General features: G+C 34.7%; 1 protein-coding gene across 27 annotated transcripts in view; it reads right to left on the bottom strand.

The window, feature by feature from the left end:
• Nucleotides 1–440: 440 nt before the first annotated feature.
• The window catches only part of LOC109057239 (muscleblind-like protein 1), a 64,845-nt gene continuing 44,304 nt past the window's right edge, over nt 441–20,981 (bottom strand). For 6 of the 27 annotated variants that reach the window (XM_042711183.1, XM_042711190.1, XM_042711179.1 and 3 more), the window contains 11 exons: nt 14,158–14,328; nt 13,893–13,928; nt 12,993–13,229; nt 11,677–11,916; nt 10,104–10,157; nt 9,092–9,245; nt 7,662–7,697; nt 6,069–6,160; nt 5,512–5,562; nt 4,840–4,911; nt 441–3,763 (listed from right to left, as the gene is read on the bottom strand). In XM_042711183.1, the coding sequence (XP_042567117.1) occupies nt 4,855–4,911; nt 5,512–5,562; nt 6,069–6,160; nt 7,662–7,697; nt 9,092–9,245; nt 10,104–10,157; nt 11,677–11,916; nt 12,993–13,229; nt 13,893–13,928; nt 14,158–14,328 (1,128 nt within the window). In that variant the 3' untranslated portion in view covers nt 441–3,763; nt 4,840–4,854. Of the gene's footprint in view, nt 3,764–4,839; nt 4,912–5,511; nt 5,563–6,068; nt 6,161–7,661; nt 7,698–9,091; nt 9,246–10,094; nt 10,158–11,676; nt 11,917–12,992; nt 13,230–13,892; nt 13,929–14,157; nt 14,329–20,981 lie in introns of those variants that run through there. The other 21 variants (XM_042711207.1, XM_019074446.2, XM_042711247.1 and 18 more) reach the window with 21 other exon arrangements.

The following is a 20,981-nucleotide window of genomic DNA, read 5'->3' as shown; positions in this document are numbered from 1 at the left end:
GCCTAAATATGCTTTTCTTGATATATTTCCCTAGATTTTGTTTTGAAAGCCAGTCATTCAAAGCAAGAGACCACAAATTTAATATGAAAAATGAGCCTCACCAAATAAGTAAAACTATATGACATACTACACACACACACACACACACACACACACACACACACACACACACACACACACATATAAAGCAAATGGCTTATCAACATCAAATAACAAGACACACCTGTGATCAATGTATGAGAGCAAAAACAAAGAAACTGAACTTTAAAATGATAAATGTGATTTTAAACACAACAAAAAGGCACATGAAGCTCAATATCCAGAAAAGAAAGCCTACAAAATTTGGACTATAAATCTTTTAAGCAAACCACATTATACATAAATATTAAAGTTGACCCTTTTGAACAAGAAGAAAAGAAAGTGAAACACCACACAGACACTTTTTGAGCAAATCCATTTTATTAAGTTTTTTTTTTTTTTTTACTCATAACAGTAAGAGTCAATTCTAACAATAATAAATGTGCATAAAACAAGTCTTTTAGAATGCAGCACAATATCTTACAGCAACTATAAGCAAAGGGCAGGTGTAAGATTCCATGGAGGGCGTTAAGCATCCAAAGCAAGTGCTTTCAGCAGGTAGGACCACCTGTGGTTTCGCCGTCTGCAGCGGCCGACCAGCTTTTAGGCATTGCGTTTAGTGAAGGAAAGTGATGCTTTGGTTTAATAGCTCTTGTGCAGCAACCTCAAATGAGTAAAACGCTGACCTCAGCGGAGGATTTGACAGTTACATTCATTTTGTTTTTGTTTTTTTGTGTGTGTGTGTGGTTGGTGTCCTTTCCCTGCTGAAGGCACATTACCAAGTAACAAAGCAACTCTTCTGTAGTCGTGTGTTAAGTGGACGTCTTTTGCTAGCATCTAGAGTCGGTTTAAAGGCCTTTTTAATAATTGTACTGTTCTTATGGTTATACTCAGATGGATTATTGGTGAATGTGCCTCAATTCAGGCTCAGATATCGATCGAGATACTTGATTTACACTATGCTGTAACAATGATAGTTACGGTACTGTGAGAAATTAACTTATCTACGTACTTATCTATTATGAGAATTTTACTCTGTTAATTTTTATTTTTCATGCAGTTATTTATGTCCACCATATGACAAATACTGTGTTTTTGAAGGTGTAGTATCTATTTGTAAACAAAACCGAATTCCCCACAGTGGAAATCATGACGAGGCGGAGTGTACTGCCAATTTTTGAGACTCTCGGTATGTGTCGGTACTGTATGCAGGCAATGCGGAGCTTTATTTTTCATTTTTTCTGAACATGATGGCCGGAAATGATAATAAAAGAGCTGTGCCATATTTCTGCAAGCATCATTTGTTAGCTGGACTATTACTCTAATTCTTAAATTATCCTAAGAAAATTTCTCATAGTTATAGAATCTTTTATTATTCAAAATAAGATCTCAATATTATACATGTTCCTTTTCTTTTCTTTATATTGACTATGTACAGAAGTGCAAAAAGTCAACCTTCGTCCCTTAAGTTATGGCTCTCTCTCGTTTGCAGCTCGAGGCCCGACCCTGTGACCTCCCTCCTTTGTTTTACATCTTTAAATATTCAGAAATCTCTGGAGACATGTTGCTGCTCATTTTGGCCTGACATTGAGGGATTTTCTTATTTTTTGAAATATTACAAGACGATTTTCAATTCTGAAATGCATACAGTAGAAAATAACTTCTTTTTCTCTAGCATGTAAAATTGATACTTTAACCAGCTAATTGTAGATGTGGTCTTGATTCGACACAAAATAAAGGGTTAAAATATCAACCTTACCATAGCTACAAATAAACTCTCTTTCTGTCGTTTTCACTCTTTTTTTTAAGACAAGATAAAACATTTTGTTCAACAAATTCAAAACCAAAATCCTTGAAATTCAAACATTCTACCATGAAAACTAACATGAAGAATTAAGAATACAACACTACTAGATAAACATTATGAACTTAACATGATGTAAAAGAAAGTGACAGTAAGAAAAACAATAATTCATTTCCTACATTCTAAAACAGTTCTATGACAATATTGTCAAATACAAAAAAAAAAAAATCTTTATATGCAAACACACATTTCTAACAAAGGCTTTGAAACAGAGTGAACGTTAAGTGTAACATGATTAATATACACATAAAATAAGTGTGAAGAATAAAATCTCATCCGCTGTAATTTACCATTTGTGATTGAAAGAATGTTTGGGTGGGTTCAAACACTGATATATAAGGCTTTAGTGAGGAAACGGCAATGGCGTGCATCCTTTCAAGTCTGTGCACCTAAACCAGGCTGAAATCCAGACTCAAGTGAACTTGCGCCGAGAAACTCGGATTCATTCGTTTCATCCTGAGTCTGGTTGTGACACTAAAACCCTTGTGTCTGTTTCCTGATTTACAAGCAGCCTTGTATGTGAAACGAAGCTATGCAAATTATTCACCTTCCGTGATCAGTATACCCAGTCAAAACACATTTAAATAAAAAAAAATAATAATAATAATAAAAAGAGGAAAAAAGACTTTGGCACAACTTAATGTTAAAAATGTCTCATTATATTCTCCTTTCCTCTTTTACATCATCCAGCGGTTATGAAATATTCGAAAACAACTCAAAATCAACACATATGAGAACTGAAGACAAACCCTGACCCATCACTAACCTAATCTTTCTGTGTACCGAGTCTCGAACTCACAATCTGTAAAGAAATACTCAAGCAGTGCTTTTCCAGCATAATTTTTTAGAGTCCTCACACGTTACGGTGAAGACTGGAACACAATCGCTCATTTCTCGTTTCCGCACGCGACTGCTGATTCTACACTACCTTGACGTTCTCCTAACGACACACGTGACTCTCGATTACCCTCTCCGCTCTAACGCAACATTCTCTCGATCAAGGCAATATAAAGAAACAGGGCATTAGGAACAAGGCAACCCTGTTCTCATAGGAGTCAAAAAGGCTTTATAGTTCTACAAGGCCTAATGGATGATCTACAAATAAAAATGGCACGTTTCATAAAAAACCCACACACTTGTGAAATTATGTATAAAAACAAGCGCTATAAAAACATTAATCTCTGGTAAACATAATAACACTGTTGATATAACACTCTAGATCGGTGTCTGAGATTCAGCCGGTGGTTATGGTACATAAAGCTTGCAAGAATGTGCTTCTGAAAGGTCTCAGGCGATCGATCGGTTTCTACCCAAAACATTCATCTGTCAATCTCGACTCTGCGCTTACAATCTAGTTTAACTAGAAGCCAGAACTAAAGATACAGAAAACTACATATATTTAATTAATTTGCTGGATGTTTTGTGCCATATTGACTTTCAGTTCGCTTTTCAATTCAAGGTGCACCTTTTTGTAACTTTGTAAACCTTCAGACAAATTTCGAGGAAAGAAAATCAAGGTGTGAATCACAAAAAATATCTCTTGGTCTACTAACATGCCAAAACGGTGTTAAGTCAGATGAAAATGAAAATGAATCCAGCTTGAGAGTAAAAATGCCATCCTGTTTGACATAATGATGTAGTTCACTCAAATTCTACACATCATGTGGAAGGACATTCAGTTTCACCCCAGTAAATCCCTACTATCATGGATGAACAAATTCTAATCTTTATCATATATTCTATCCGGCTGTGATCTTGACGTTAAAATTTTGAAATTTGTTTGTTTGCCTTTTGGCTGGGGCAACAGCACATTCCTGTGATCTGAGGAAAAGTAGAAAAAGTACATATTTAGAACACTTGCAAATAAGTATTAAAGTGAGAGTTCAACCAAATATAACAATTCTGTCATTATTTAAATTATTTAGAATGTTGAGGAATTCTTTTCCATACAATGCCAAGTTAAATAAGTGCCATAAAAGTAATTCATGTGACTTTATCATTGTATTCTAATATCAAATTTACACTGCGAAGGTGGCATAGAAGCACCTGAAGAAGCATTTAGGTGTCCTTACACAGTTGAATGCTGCTCAGAGGTGGCATGAATGCGTTTACACAGCATTGTTAATGACATACAGTGGACTGAGGTGTGTCAGAGCAGGAATAGAAGATATTTTGGAGAATGTTGGTAACTAAACAGTTGACGGTAGCCATTGACTTCCATACTTTTCTTTACTATGAAAGTCAATAGCTACTGTCAACTGTCTCATTAAGAACATTCTTCAAATGATCTTTTTAGTGTTCAACAGAAGAAAGAAACTCATACAGGTATGAAACAACTTGAGGGTAAGTAAATGATGTAAATGGGAATTTTCATTTTTGGGTGTACTATCCCTTTAACTAAGCTGTGTAAAGATGCATTAAGTGTTCTGAAGCTTTATATAGCTTTGCGAGATGAACAGACTGAAACCTGCACATTAGTTTCCTTTTTGGAGCTTGACACACATGGTCACTATGAACTAGTTGTATGGAAAAGAACTTCTTCAGAATTGTGCTTTTTGTGTTCTGTCATTATTTAAATTATTTAGAATTTTGTTGCAAAATTTACATTTTGGAAAGCTCTTTTCCAAACAGTGACAGTTAACATTTAATCTTCAAAAAAGTAAATCCCCCCAAAAAACATAATAAAAGTCATTGTACGGAAACCAACTTTTTCAGAATTTTCCTTTTATGTCCTTATAACCACATATGGGTTTGGAATAACATGAGGGTAAAAGAGAGTAAATAATGACCAAATTGGTTGAGGTTTTGCTTTAAATCAAACAATTACAGTTAAATTTCTCAGACAGGCAGGGCCCAAATCCAGCAGTTTCTGGAAAATATCAATAAAAATCACTTACTGTTGTGGACTGGAACTACATCTGCGTCAAGTACTTGTGACTAGTCAGATGCTCTGCAGATATTATTGGAATCTGAAAATGAAGAGAAAGAGAGAGAGAGAAAATGCATAAAACAAGATCCATTATGACCTTTATTTTTACAAAAATCTTTTCAAAGACTAAGTATTTTCCCTCACCCTCACTCCCTCCCCATGACAGTTAAGAAGAGAATGAGTCAAACCAAACACAAATTAAGAAAGGCCATTCAAGAAAATGATGAATCATTGCTTATTAGTATAAATCTTTCTCATGTGAGGCAGGGAGAAGTCAGTGTATTCCCATGCACATTCCATTTTTCCAACTTGTTGACCTTCACTTTTTATTTCAATAACTGAAGGTATTCGAAAAGCTGCTTTATAGTTTCTATTCATGTTTTAAACCTTGGTCATATTTGTAAATCATCATTTACAACAGACTATTCTGTCATTGTAACGCTATTCTGTGGCCTGTAACGCTGGTTTGTATTGATTACATCATTGAGACATGTAATAGCTTTCATATGAGTGGAAATTCTGTTTGTTTCTTGATCAGCAAAACAACAAAATGAAGCGGGGAAAAAGAAATGAATTAACCTTTACAGCCGGCAAAGATGTACCTGAAGCAAAAGACTAAGAAAAACTACCTCATACATACCAATTGCATGTATTCGTTGGTAGTCAGCTTTGATAGAGAAGAGTCCTCAAAATAAAAAAAGGACAAAAAAAACAATATTAAAATGGTATTTATAACCGTCAAATATAACAAGAAATGGTACTGTAATGGTGCTTTAATAGAAATTTCAATTTTTTTCTTGCGCTTCAATTACATTTTTACACCATTTTCAAAGCGCTCAGGCAACTTCAGACTAATTTCTAGTGCATTCTGTGCATAAAACCTGTACAGAAGATACTTCAAACAATTTATATCTTAATAGTCCATTCTCTTGTTTTTCGCAGCCAATGTATACAGTGAAAAAAAAATTACAGGTCAAATCAACTTTCATTGTGAGTCTGTTGTTTGAAGTACCACAAAAAGTGCACGACTTGAAAAAAAAAAAAAAAAAAACCTGTGTAGGCCAACAAGGGGGAGAGATCACTTTAAAAGGACCCCCGGCATTCAGAAACATCCATCAGACAGAAAGAGAAAGGTAGAGAGAGTGTGTGTATGTGTGTGTGTGAGAGAGAGAGAAAAAAGGCTATAAAAGAGCAAACCTGATTGGCTGATGCAGATGCGAAGGGAACACTTGTGGCAGATGTGGTTGCTGCGGACACAGCGGCCGGGGAAGCGCCGTGCATCATGGGAACTTCAGAAGGAAAATGGTATAAGCACACATACAGGGAGTGTGGCCAACAGGTGCACAAACATGATGAGTGAGTGGACACAGAGGGGTATGGAAAGAAAAGTGAGCATTGACGGTGATATCAGCAAACAGCAAACTAAAAGTGGTGGCAAGAGAGATTGTTCTAAAGAAGACATAAGGGCAGGTAAAGTGTCATACGAGCCAAACACATCAAGAGCTACAAGGAGAAGGAAACAAAGGCATGGCATCTCATAAACTTTGCATTTAGGTTTCAGCTTCCATGTACTACTTTAACATTTAACCCTTCTCATATTTTCTGTTACTTGAACATCATGCTCAACACTGATTATATGAGCCACAAACAACCGCAGTGAAAAAGAGTATCAACTATAAAGTGTTAAATTCAGAGTGAGGAGTTAAAGGGATAGTTCACCCAAAAATGGAAATTTTGCCATTATTATTATTATTCACCTTCACGTTATTCTAAAATTACGTACTTATATGAACTGTATGTTTGTATATATATGTGTGTGTGTGTGTGTAAATATACTTGTACTGCATGTACTATAACACACACACACACACACACACACACACACACACACACACACACACACACACACACACACTATAATTTCTATAATAAATTATAAGATATTAATTATATTTGACAATATTACATTTAAAATATATAAACTTTATTTATACTATTTTACAATTTTTACATTATTATGATAAATTATACCGCACTAAAATTATACTATTATACTATACATCTATCTATCTATCTATCTATCTATCTATCTAGATAGATAGATAGATAGATAGATAGATAGATACTATTAAAAATTTGTCAATATTTAATATTATATAATAGTGTTCACATATTATGTATAAATTATGTTTATAAATTTTAGGTTGTCATTCTTTAAAAATCACCAAAATTTAATTCTCCATTCCGCATATTTATACTTGCACAGTAAGATTACTCAAAAATTCTCCTTTTGTCTTCCATGAGGGTGAGTAAATGACAGAATTTACATATTTTGGCTAACTATCTTTTTAAAAAGCCACCAAAACCCACAAAACAATACACAAAATGCTATAATTACAACTCACAGTGAAAGAAACCATATTTGTGTGTATTTAAAGTCAACATGAAATCAAAATGCAATAATATACAATAATATGATCATGTATTCACTCCTATAACTTGCCACCATTCAGGAGCCCAAAGGCCACTTTTTACAATCCACTGCAATTCCTGATGGATCAAATCAAGTTCTTCCTTTACATATCTTCTTGAATATTCTGTTTAACTTAGAAATATGTCATATTAATAAACAGCTTTGCAGATGCTGTTTCATGTTGACTTTAACTTTAAATCACAGATGCTTCATAAGTGAAGCACTCACAGAGATGCCCACTTATTAATGCCAGATTGTAGGCCATGTGGATTTTGAGGGCATGAGAACAACTATGAGGAGGAAGTCTAGAAACCTACCCATGCTCGCTGCAGGGGTCATGCACAATATTGAGCCTGCCCATCATGCATTGCAACAGGAAGTGGATTGGAAAGGGAGAAGAATCACAACAGCCCATCATAAGGTTGGTTAGAGTGAAGAAATCATAATTAAAGGAAGACAATAATCATTACAGTGATACAGCATGATGTCCATAAGAGACCGATTAGTTAAAACGTGAACTCAGGAAGGGAGCACATGTATTTGTGAGCTCACACAAACTTGTGTATATGTGACAGTCACCATAGCAGACGTTAGTATGACTGAGGGGCATCCCAGGGTTATTGGCAACTGTATTTTGCAGTGAAAGCCATGAGCTCAACTACAGATATGTTCCAGAGTAGAAATGTGATACAAAGATGAGGTGATACAGAGAAACTGACAGACAGCCCCATTACTTATTGCTCAGTTTACTGTGCATACTGTATATTACAAGGTTCCCACACCTTTTGACCAAATGGTTTTCTATGACTTTTCCAGAAATTTGAGATTACTGTATATAGATTTTTAAAATACCTGCACCAGGTATAAACAACACTGCATCCCAGTAGTTTGATGGAACCAGACAAAAAAATACCAATTACAAGATATCTATCTAATGTGATAATTATGTTTTAATTATAATATTATATGTAATATATTACAACAATATACATATATTACAGTAATATACATAAGTTTACATACATCATTTTATAACTTATTACAAATATTACAATATGTATATTATTGTAATATATTATTCCATGCTACACTCTTATACTATATTTATATGATATATACTATATTATAATATTAATATCATTAAAATGGCAAAATGAAGGTCATATTATTATTGTTAGTATAATATATGTATAATATACCTGTATACACAGTGTGTGTGTGTGTGTGTGTGTGTGTGTGTGTGTGTGTATCTATATATAAATAAAATATTTATAGAATATAAAGTGGTATAATATTTATACTATTTAAATAGTAAAATATTAATATTTATCTTATTATAAGAAATTATACCAAACCATACTATGTTATATACTGTATATTGTTATAATAAATTAAATGAAAACCCTACTATACTATAGTATAATATTATACTATATATACATATAAATAAAGAATAATTTTATGAATTACATAGTATAGTAGGGTATAACAATATTTTAATATAGTATAAATATTCTAATACTTTACAATGAAGTTACAATTTTATATAGTGTAATAATTTTTAACATAATAAATAAAAAAAATAGAATTTTCCTTTAGTATTTCTTTTTTGAATGGCAGTGGGAACCCTGTCTCTTAAAAAAATTGATAACAATAAATAAATATCCCATGTCTTCGTGTATCCCCTATGGTTTAGAAAGGTCAAAGGTGAGATCAAGGAGTGGTCAGGGTTGACGAGAAGCCCTACCTGACGGAATAAAGGCAGCTTGCTGCTGAAACTGCATGTTGGCCAAAGCCTGCTGGTACTGGAGCATGCCAGCACTGAACATGCTCGTGGCACCGTTGGCTTTCTCAAGCGCAGGCCGCTTTGGTAAAGGTGGCATGACACTGTGAGGAATTCCCTGCTCCGATAAGACCACAGGGAAGGGGGGTGGAGGAAATGGGGAACGGGTCGGGATGTGTAGAAGAGAGTAAAGACAGGAAAGGAACAAGAAAAAGACAGAATTATCATCAGAAGGCAAAACATCACAGGGCTCGATTCTGACAAACAAGCAAGCAAGCGGCAGCTAATACATGTCTACGGCACAAGCCAAAGCCAAAGAGCCAGTTTCTCTCACTATAACTAAAATTAGCACTGAACATCTGTGATTTACATTATTAGTTTTACATCAGGAGAGTATTAATTCATTAACATTACAACATCCATACTGCTAACTCAATGCAAATGAAGCAAGCGTAGCACTACTCAAATGTTTTGCAGACAAAAGTGACGAAAATAACTAAAAAAAGAAAAAGAAAAGAAAAAAAGGAAAATAAACTGCACTGCTCACTCCATGATAAGTGTGAGAAAGAGACTAGATCTTTTCTGTTGCTTTAATGGTGGAGCTTTAGTAGTCTTCTGCTGCTACCCCTCCCATAGACACATGCACTACACAGAGATCCTAAACATGCATACTGAACATAAACATATAGAAGCCATGTCACTAAAGTTTAGAACATCTAGCCCTGTCTTTATGCCCTGGAATAACACACGTGTGATGATCTGATTGCGGCAGACTTGCATATCTCGTTTCTCGTTTCACAGCTGCTCAATATGCTTGCCGCAGTCAGCTGATCACACGACATGGTAACATAGAACACAACAGAGGCATTAAATAAACAGATAACAAAAGGACTATGCTTGCAAATTATCTTTCTTCTGTTGTTAAGACACTACAATAAAGCAACATGCCAAGCAAAAAGGTGAAAGGTCATAGTACCAGGTCAAAGGTGGCTTCGAGGGGTCGCTTCAGTGATTTGACAGCCGACTGAGTCTTAATTAGCAGGCAGCGAGCACATGATGGCAATGGGCCAATGGGGTTCAAGCGCATTAACATAAACAGCAAGCAGAGGTGCATCATGGGGGCAGCAGTGCATTTTGGGTTGGTGAAAAAAACAAATAAAAACAAATCATTGGAATGCAGTATATAGGGGGATATCAGGACTAAGGCATGCAGAAATACAGTCCATTCTGTTTTAGAAAACTCTGTACTGAGATTAAATGAACAAGTACATCAATTATGGTAACATTTACAGGGTTTCATTGACAGTAAACATACTTGTAATACGTCAACAGTGGATAACATTGCGCTGGATTGCAAACATACATTTAATGTGCAGAAATGTTACATAAAAATAACTATGATGCTGCCCTCTGCTGGACGGGATGTATTACGTATTTGTGCAGTTTAAATGGGAATGGAAATGACTATGTATAGAATATCTCATACAGAGCTCTATCAAAAAAATATAATGCATAAGAAACATTCATAAATCCTTATTTATTGTTAAAGACTGCTGATTTTTTTTCCAGAAATGTCAATGTTGACCTGAGATCAAATATGTAACCATATAAGAAAGTTCCTTCTACATTATTTTTACACAATTTCTAGAAATTCAACATGAAGTAGTCATAAATCCTTATTTAAAGACTCCTGCTGTATTTTATTTTATTTTATTTTTTTAATTAAAACATTTGTTTTTTTAAAGGAATAGTTCAACCAAAAATAAAAATCTGCTGAAAATGTACTCACTCGCCGGTCGATGTAGATGAGTTTGATTCTTCATCAGAACAGATTTGGGAAAAGTTAACATTACATTACTATCTCACTAATGGATCCTCTGCAGTGAATGGATGCCGTCAGAATGAGACTCCAAACAGCTGATAAAAATGGTTGAGTTCATAATAATCCATAAAAACGCACCCTCGAGTGAAAAAGTCCATCCCCTGTTGTCCTCTCACATCAAAATCCACCAGCATATTTGAGTAAAACTGTTTAGGACTGTTCTTGCTTGTAAACGGTGCTTGATCTGTGCATATTTCTCTCCTGATTCAGATTAGATTACTTTTTCACTAGAGAAAGCAATATAATGGATAGAGGTTTTCTTTTCTTTACAAACACGCAGCTTTTCACTTCACAAGACGTTAATTGATGAGCTGGAGTGGTGGGGATTACTTGTGAATTATTGTGATGTTTTTATCAGCTGTTTGGACACTTATTTTGACGGCACCCATTCACTGCAGAGGATCCATTGGTAAGCAAGTGATGTAATGCTTAATTTCTCCAAATCTGTTCTGATGAAGAAACAAACTTATCTTCGTCTTGGATGGCCTGAGGGGGAGCAAATGTTTGGGTGAACTATTCCTTTAAATACATCTTTTAAAAATGGCACTTGAATCTAAATGTTAACCCAGGATCAAGTACTGTATATACCATCTAAGAAAGTGTTAATTGCATGAGAACCGCATTATATCATAATGTGTGTGTGATGTACAGTAGAGGATGTGCTCACCATGGCAGCGGCGGCCGTGGCCTGATTGACCTGGTGCTGGGCCGCTTTGATCTTGGCCTGCAGGTGTGCAGGAGGGTGGAAGTATTTGCACTTGTCTCTGGAGCAGCGGCCCTTTATGTAATCCATACACACCGTCACTGTGTTATCACTGGGGTCGATCATTGTGCTGTCGGCAGGGTGGGCAAACCTGCAGTCCGTCTCTCCACGAGAGCAGTTGCCACGCTGGTATTCACGACACACCTGAAAATACACAGAAATATAATGCAATGCTTTGCATATTGAGAGACGGCAAATTTTTTTGTTTGTGTAAAAACAAACTTTTCAAAGCCAAAGTTTCATTAATGAAGAAACCCTGTAATCTTAAATTTAGTTTAATTATGTTCAGAATGGCATGCTACTATTGAAACAAAGTAGTATGCAGTATGTATAGTGTGCATAACGTGCATAACTTTCTGTATGCATGGATATATCTAATGTACATTGTGCAGAAAGCGTTTTATTACTATTATTATTTATCAAACAGGTAAAACATTTTCAACAAAGGTGTATTAAAATATTGCTAAAATGTGCAGTATACAACCAGTACACCGCATGAAATATTGTATCTCATAATGCAATGCATTTAACCAATCCATTTTGTCATTTTATAATTATATTAATAATATAAAAAAAAACATATTGCCCATATTTTATATCACCCCACCTTATGTAATTTTACAAAAATAAAAATGCAATATATTATAATATAATTAATTATATTAATAAAATAAATTAAATGAATAACAACATTAAAAAAAAACATACAACCTTCCATTTCCAGAGTGATGATGGAAGTAATATCAGCCTTAATTTGTACTTAATTTCCATTTTTGGCTTATTATTTGATTAACTGCATTAAAAATAAACCCATATATTAAGTCCACATTTATTCCCAACAGATTAGAATACTACAGCTTAAAACACTTATTAGTGCATACTACATACTTTTGCACATAAGTATATTCTTTAAAACAAAACAGTAGGCAGTATGTAGTACACACTGTGCAGTTTGTAGAATTATTTAATTCAGTACATAGCCAGTATTATAGAACTTTCTCAGATGGGGAGATGTGGTTTTTCATCCAGGGGTCAGCAGAGGGCAGCAGCCCCTTTATTTCTAACATATTACGCAGTATGGCTGTAACACACCTGCATGTATGCAGAGATTAAGACTTAAATTTGTGTATGTGGCAAAGAAAGAGATATTGACATTGACAGAAAGAGGCAGAGATATTGGCAGTGTGTCATGATGTCATGGCTCTCTGATGACCTCATACCTCCAGTCGGTCTGTTCTGAGGAGTTTCTGGGCGGCAGCAGCTGCGGCGTTGGCAGCGGACGGCACGGATGACACCCCAGGGCTGCCCGCCATCAGCACAGGTGCGCTGGGAAGGATCTCTGCGGGCATCAGCCCAGGTGACACTGGGCCCAGGTACGGATTAAACGCAGCTGCGGCGGCTGCTGCAGCAGCTGCATTGGCGTTGTTTGCAAGGCTTGGCGAGACCGAAAACATAGGCTGAAACAGACAAAAATAATAATAAATGAAACTAATAGAGTGACACTGCTATAAATCGACTTTCTGTTTCTGTGGCTTATGCAAATGATATAGTCAAGGGTCAAAAAAATAAGCATTGCTGTTTGACTATTATATGCACACTTACAAAAGTACTGTGGAAGTACATGATTTAGTGTTATTGAATTGATTGCCACATTCATATACCATGATATTATCATCATAGCATCTTTTTTCATTGTTTTAATAAGTGCAAACTCCCTCCTTATGTCAGCCCAAAAGATGCTGAATAATCAGTATATGCATTTATCTCATCTATTGTCTCCTAAGCTATGGAACTCTTTGGTCCCCTGGCCCTTAGGACATTAACTACACTGCATGGATTTAAGTCTAAACTCAAATATAACCCTTCATGTGTTTCTTCTTAAACTTTTTCCTAAACTCTATAAACTAGTCATAATGCTTCCTTGAGTACCATTAGTCATATGCACCTGACTTATGCTTCAACTGTCCACCTTTCTATGCTGTCAATAATATAATGTTACGGTTTATGTTTGTTTTTTTGACTGTATTGCTATATGCAACTGCAATTGCTCATGTCTTGGACTGGGCAAATGCCTTCTGTCCATTAAGTAATTATGTGTAAAATGATTGTTTGTTCCTTACTGTCATTATGAAGCGTCCTTGAGCTTGGGAAAGGCACTATATAAATTAAACATATTATTATTATTATAGCATTAGAACATATTAATATAACTACGTTTTCGGGCCATTGTATATATATCATAATAGAAACCTAGAATTTAGCATATACTAATAAAAGTGACAAGCTATAAATAAACTTTAACAAACATCAGACTAACATTTACAGAAAATACTTATGTATGGAAACGGCCTAATCTCTCTTGGGGTCATAAGAATGGAGCCTCACCATTGGCTGAAGCTGACTTCCAGGCATGATGGCATTGGCTAGCTGCATCTGCTGTGCGAGCATTGCCATGTTCTTCTGCTGGATCAGATTGTTACGGCCATTAATCTCCAGCTGCGTCTTCAGGTGCGGAGGAGGGTGCAAGTACTTGCAGTTCTCTCTGGAACAACGACCCTGAGAGAGACAACGAGGGAGAGTGAGAAGAAGACAAGAAAGAGCAAATATATGCTGAACTCATGTTTATGTTATTAGAAATTGTAATAATTTAATTAAAGTAAATAGTCATTTGTAATATAATAAAAAAATAAAAAACATAAAAATTAAAATAAAACAAAAATGTAATTAAACACATTTAAACAACAAAAAAAAAATTTAAAAATGACAATAAAAGCATGAATATTCTGTCATCACTACTTCATCACTGTGTTTTTCAAATCCCGTATGACTTTTTATATTATTTGTTTATCATTATTTTATTTTTTATGAGTTATTGGGCAAAATGAGTCATGAACAGGACTATTATAGTTAACTAAAACTAAAACCATAAAAAAGTTACTTGAAATAACAACTGAAAAACTGAAATAAAATAAGTCAACATAGAGTTTAACTTGATGTACTAACTAAAACAGTAAAAAAAAAAAAAAAAAAAAAAAACCCCACACACAACAGAATAACCGAAACCTGTTGAAATAACACTGACTCAAAAACCACTGAGCAATTTTTGTTTAAACTTTATCCCTGTTTTATTGCAAAATAGACATACTTTTCACAGAAATTTACCCAGCAAAACACACTGTACAAATGTACAGTAACACAAATCAAAATTATTACACCTAGCATGGGTGTATACCAATCAGAAAATGTTTGCATGTAAAACTTAATTGAATTAACACTGAATTGTAAATGGCATGCAACTGGCATCTCCTGTTCTGGTTCATTCTCTCTGTTTAACAGTAGACTGAGGGAACACCCTGTTCCCATTCCTGCTGACAGTATTGAGTGCACGGGAAAGCCCTCTGCTCTAATGCATCTGACCACAACCCTGAAGCTGCTTTCAGCCCATGTGGAATCAGCCCTGACAGGCTGTCACTCAATCGATTAGCTGAGTATCGATTAATGAGTCACATCAGTGCGAGAGAAATTCATCTGAAGAGTTTATGGATCTACAGTAACCCGTGTGCCCCCCCGTCCACATAAACTCAGATGATGAGTGTCTTTATCTGGGCTGCGTAGGTGAGTATGTCAGGACACCGGCCTTTCCAACACAGCCGCTCATTAAACTGCTCTCATCTGACACCTGTCGTCATGTCTGCTGTGACCAAAATAAAGCCTTTTTGCCAATTTCTGTGGTTGAATGTTCAATTATCTCAGCAAGCAGCACTTTAGGAGAGTGTTATGCAGTTGTGATCAGTGGATGGATTTGGATGACTACACAGAGCTAAATTGTTTCTGGAAAGTGAATCGACTTCTCTCCTGAACTCACAATGCCAAAACATGCTTTTATGCAAAGCACTTACAATTGCTAGAAGGGAATGCAGTTAACTGGAACTTGGTTTGCATGAACTAACAAACAAACACAAAACTATTCACAACAAAGCAACATTTATAACTCTAATCATATATTTAAAATAACTATTTTATCATTTTTATTTTTACACTAAAGTTCTGAATACAGCATTTTTTATTAATTCTTGTAAAATGACTGTAAAATAGTGTTTTTTGTACTAATTAATAAAATTAAGTTATTTACAGTTATGATAGCAGAAGCAGATACATGGAGCAGATACAATAGAGAATAAAATAAAAACTTTCAAAAGCTTGGGGTCAGTAAGATTTGATCATGTTTTTGAAAATCTCTTTGCTCACCAAGGATCCATTTACTTGATAAAAAATACAGTAAAATTGTGAAATATTATTACAATTTAACATAACTCTTTTCTATTGTAATATATTTTAAAATGTAATTTATTCCTGTGATGCAAAGCTGAATATTCTGCATCACCAGTCTTCAGTGTCACATGATCCTTCAGAAATCATTATGCATAATCAATATGCTGATTTGCTGTGCTGCATTACATTTTTTAGTATTCTTTGATGAATAGAAAGCAAGAAATCTTTTGTAACATTATAAATGTCTTTACTGTCACAAAACAAAAAACAAACAACACACACACAGAGGACCTAAACTTAGAATTGTAGTGCCTATGTACATTACAATTCAGCTAGGACCTGTCAGACAAACACTGTGAGCGAGAGGTCAGGTCAGTCAGTTCTAGGGGGAAAATAGCAGGGAGTCAGATGTCCCTCAGCACTATCACACACACAAACACAACCCTAAATGTTAAACCCTCTCTGGGTTTGTCTTCCTCCACTATCATACGCTGACAGGCGTCATCAGTTCATCCTGGTCACTGATGATGCAAAAAGGGAAGATCTCCACCAGCTGCAAATACTATTAATGAGGTCTTCCCAACACAAATAAACTAGGGACTTATCTATTACAAGTCTTGATTTGACTAAACACCTGTTTAACAATCACATTTACAAAGCACATTAGCAGTTTGGTAACACATACACTCAAAATAACATGTTAGAGCATTAAGTTATTACATTATTTTTAGCCTTTTATGTCTAATACGAACTAATTCCAACTGAATTCACTTTGTATAACTGGTCAGCGATATACCACAGAGACAAGAGGCTAAAGCAGACAGCAGAACCTTCTAGAAGTGTGATGTGAGTTTGAGCTCCTATCTATGCGGCATGTAGAAAATAAATAAAAGGCACACATACTCGGCCGTGAGCCGGCCAATCAAAGAGTGTCTGGCTGGTATTCTGTGAGCTGAAGTTTCTACCATCTGTTTAAGACATTAGTGAAGCTGGCCTCTGTGAAACAACACTGGGCTATGAGAAGATGAAGACTCTCTCAAACTCTCTGTCTTTATTTCCTTTTGCATTTCTGCAAATTTGATTCATGCAAATGTAACAAGAGTGACAAAGACTCAAAAATGATAGTTTCCTAATTTATCCGACCCTTGCTAAACCCTGCCAAATTTTACTGACCAATCCTACTTCAGCAACTGTTGCTATTATAATCTTTTTTTTTTTCCAGTGTAAGTCTCATTTGACAGAAAACATCCAAAAATATGGAAAACAATGAGAAGTTTTTAATTATGATTTTGGCATTTAAATATTTTTAAACGTAAAACATCAAAGTAAAATGCTGTGTAATGTCACTTCATAAAATGAGGTAATTAAAATTAATTTAAGAAAATTATGCAATATATTTTATATCTTTATGTGCAACTACTGTTATTATAAAAATTCATTATAATAATTATACATAATTTTATTATATTATTTAGTAAATAATTTAATAATGCTTTTATTTAATCTTTACAATGTTTTTCACATATTTAGAAAACAATCCACAAACAAGGTTTAAAATGCTAAAAAAATTGCTTTTTTTATTATTGCATTATTTAATAAATAATTTAATAATTCTTTTAATTATTACAATTTGTTTTCCACATCTTTAGACAATGGTCCACTAATCAAACATCACCTACCTTTTAAAATGTTATAAAAATGCTATTATATTTTATTTAATAAATAATTTAATAGTGCTTTATTGAATAATTAGTCTGTTTCCTGCAGATTTAGACAATGATCCACTAATAAACAACACCAGCCTGTTATATATGTGCATATATATATATAAGAGACCTGCACTGACACTTAATATTTGTCAGCACAATCAAACATTTGAAGGAAGTCAGATACAACTGTGAATGTAAGCAATGAAAATGTTTAAAGGATCTGTGTGTGTGTTTTATGGGGGTCTGTGCATGTTGAAGGGCGTGTGGGTGAGAATGTTCTGTTAAAGGTGTGACACGGCCCTACTGAGCATGTGTCAGAGATACTAGTACTGTACGCTCACTGACCTGCTGAGAGGAAGAGAAGAAAGGAGGAAAAAGGGGAAAGAATGAGGAGAGAATCAAGTTGAAGGATAAAAGAAAGATGTGTTTATGGGAGAAGGGAGATATGGGACGAGCTGTGCATGTCAGGGCTAACGGAGTCGAGTTACACTCACCCCATCTAACCCCACTCACCCCTATCCATAACCACACACATGTAAGAACATGATTCATTTAACTGAAGAGTCATTCAGTGGGAGAAAATGTTAGCTCTAGAGTAGTGCGATCTGGAGCAAGGAGTTCTTAACCAAACCTTACAAACATTGAACTATTACTGTTTTATCCTTTATTTGTCATTTTGTACTTCAGAGTAGCTGACCAGGTTTACATACACTGCAAGTTGCATTCTGTATATAACTGTGTATAAAATATTTTGAATTACATTAAACCCAGAATTATAGATTTTTGACTAAAATAAATCTTCCTTTTATAGCTGCAAACCCTCAAACAATAGGAAATGTGAAACAATAAAAAGTGCCCATGATGAAAAAAGAAAATATACAGTGGACCCCAAAAGTATTTGGATACTTTGAATATTAATACGAATAATGCTTTCTTTTGTATAATGCAAATGCATTTTTAAAGAATCAAGATAATGAATATTATAATATGCAAAATCCTCCTGGTAAAATTTTAAAAAATCATTATCTATCCATTTACTTTACATTGTTTAAATTATTTTAATTATAAAATTATTTTTGTAGCTTGCACTGTTTTTATAAGCTGCTAACTGGACTGAGCAATACAGAATTTTGTTACAATGATATACTCTCATTTAATGTCCAATTATTCTGCCCTTGCTTAAATATATACAACAGAAAGGAAAAAAGAAGGAAATAAACAAATAAAGAAAAGCATTTTAAAAAATCCACTATAAAACTATAATTCCTGTTTCGAGTAAATATAGCTCTGTCTGGCAAGTTCATGAAGCACCTATCATAAGTGCTAATATTCCTTTTTGAGTGCTGTGTATAGTTTAAAAAAAAAAAAATTTATAGAGGTACAAAAACCTCCAGTTGCGCATGGCAGGAAACGCATTTGAAACAGGATCCTCAGGTCAGTCTGTGCACTACAGACAGCCCTGTCAGTGAAATCAGAGAGGCTGGAGAGAAAGTCATTCCTGATCATCACTCGGCCTCCTGACAGCTGATGGAGAGAGAGAGAGAGAGAGAGAGAGAAAGAGAGAGAGAGAGAGAGAGAGAGAGAGGATGCACTCTTTCCAGCACTGCTATGACAGGCCATTTAGGTCCCTGCTTTCATATGGCAACATATAAGCACTGAGCACAGAGGGTAAGTTCCAATCACCTCAGGTGTGGTTTCTATGCATACATTTGCAGACATACAAAAGATTTAATTAACACACATATAATGATAAAATACATTATGTAATTAACATACATATAAAAAGTGCAGCTGAATGTATATCAAATGTACGTTATTTTTAGTTATTCCACAGGTACGTCTTATCAAAATGTTATGAATTATACGTGACACTCTTGTAGCATTTTTCTTCCCTAAAATCCACTTAGTCAATGTCAGTGTCAGTAAAAGTTTCTTGCACCAAAATTGATTTAGATTTACGTGACTCTCTCTGACCCTTTGAATTAAACAAGAAACAAGAAGTGTCCTCTCATCCTTACAAATTGGCTGACGTTCCCTTCTACAGCTGGACTAAAATTCCAGGGGGAAAAAAAAAAAGTAAACTCAGCCCATCTCATGTTTAGCTGACTGTACAAGGATAGGAGAGAATTTCAGTCCAAAGGCCTCCTTAAAACCAATCTTATATCACCAGTCTATAGTTTATACCATCATATTAAATTAGCTTAGATTTTAGTTGTTAATTATAACAGGAACGTTTTAGTTTTTTTGTGTTGCATCATTCACTTGCACAGTAAACATTCTTAACTTCTGTTTTACAGCTGGTGTAGGCAAACAAATAGTGTCCAAAATGTATCAATATACTGTGACATCACTGACACTGATAAAATCACTAGCACAGATTAAATGGTGTGAGTGTGTGTGATTTTAAGGGGATGGAGGAAGGTCTCATCCGCATGTATAGTGTCAGCCGCTACTGTCCCGCAGCAACAGAGTCCCTTTGTACTTGTGCTGACTTACAGTTTACTGGCGGACGTGTTTTACAATGTGTGTGTGTGTCTAAGTGCTCAATAGTGATCTAACAATTTCCCCCTCATTCTGTGCCTGTATATTACTGAAATAAGTCCTGCTCTTCATTTTCACTAATGAAGTGAATTTATTCTCATGGAAGCCCATTTCCTTTGGTAAACCGTAGTAAAAAATAAAAATAAACATTGAGGTAAAAAGTAAATTGAGAAAAATGTACATTTATCACAAAAACGATGACCTTTTATCTCAACCTTTTATCGTTACTTGTATTTTAACGTCAGAATTTTGACTTTTAATCTCATAATTATCAATAAATGTCATAATTTAGACCTTTTATGTCATTATTATGACTAAATTACATAATATTGACTATATATCATCATCGACTTAATCTCATAATCTTGCATCATAATTTCAAATATTTGAAACTTTTTTTTATATCTTGACTTTTCTGTGATAATTAGGATTTACCAACGCATGATTTTTTTTCCTTACATTGTGGGAATGGACTTTCATACATTCTTATTTTTTTTTTTTTTTTGGTGTATGCAATTATTGCTCATACTTAGGACTAGTGATTTAAACAAACCCCTAAACCCTACTATTAAATCTTGATGTGTAACTAAATTTACAAATTTTGTGTTAAGGATATGAATGATATCCCAAATAATGCTGCTTGCTGAGAAGAAATATTGCTATTGCTTTTCAAAGTGGTTGACAGGA

Source organism: Cyprinus carpio, chromosome A2 (assembly GCF_018340385.1).
Source record: "Cyprinus carpio isolate SPL01 chromosome A2, ASM1834038v1, whole genome shotgun sequence".
Taxonomy (NCBI): Eukaryota; Metazoa; Chordata; class Actinopteri; order Cypriniformes; family Cyprinidae; genus Cyprinus; species Cyprinus carpio.
Note: the sequence above shows the minus strand (reverse complement) of the source record. Positions and strands in the feature narration are given on the sequence as shown.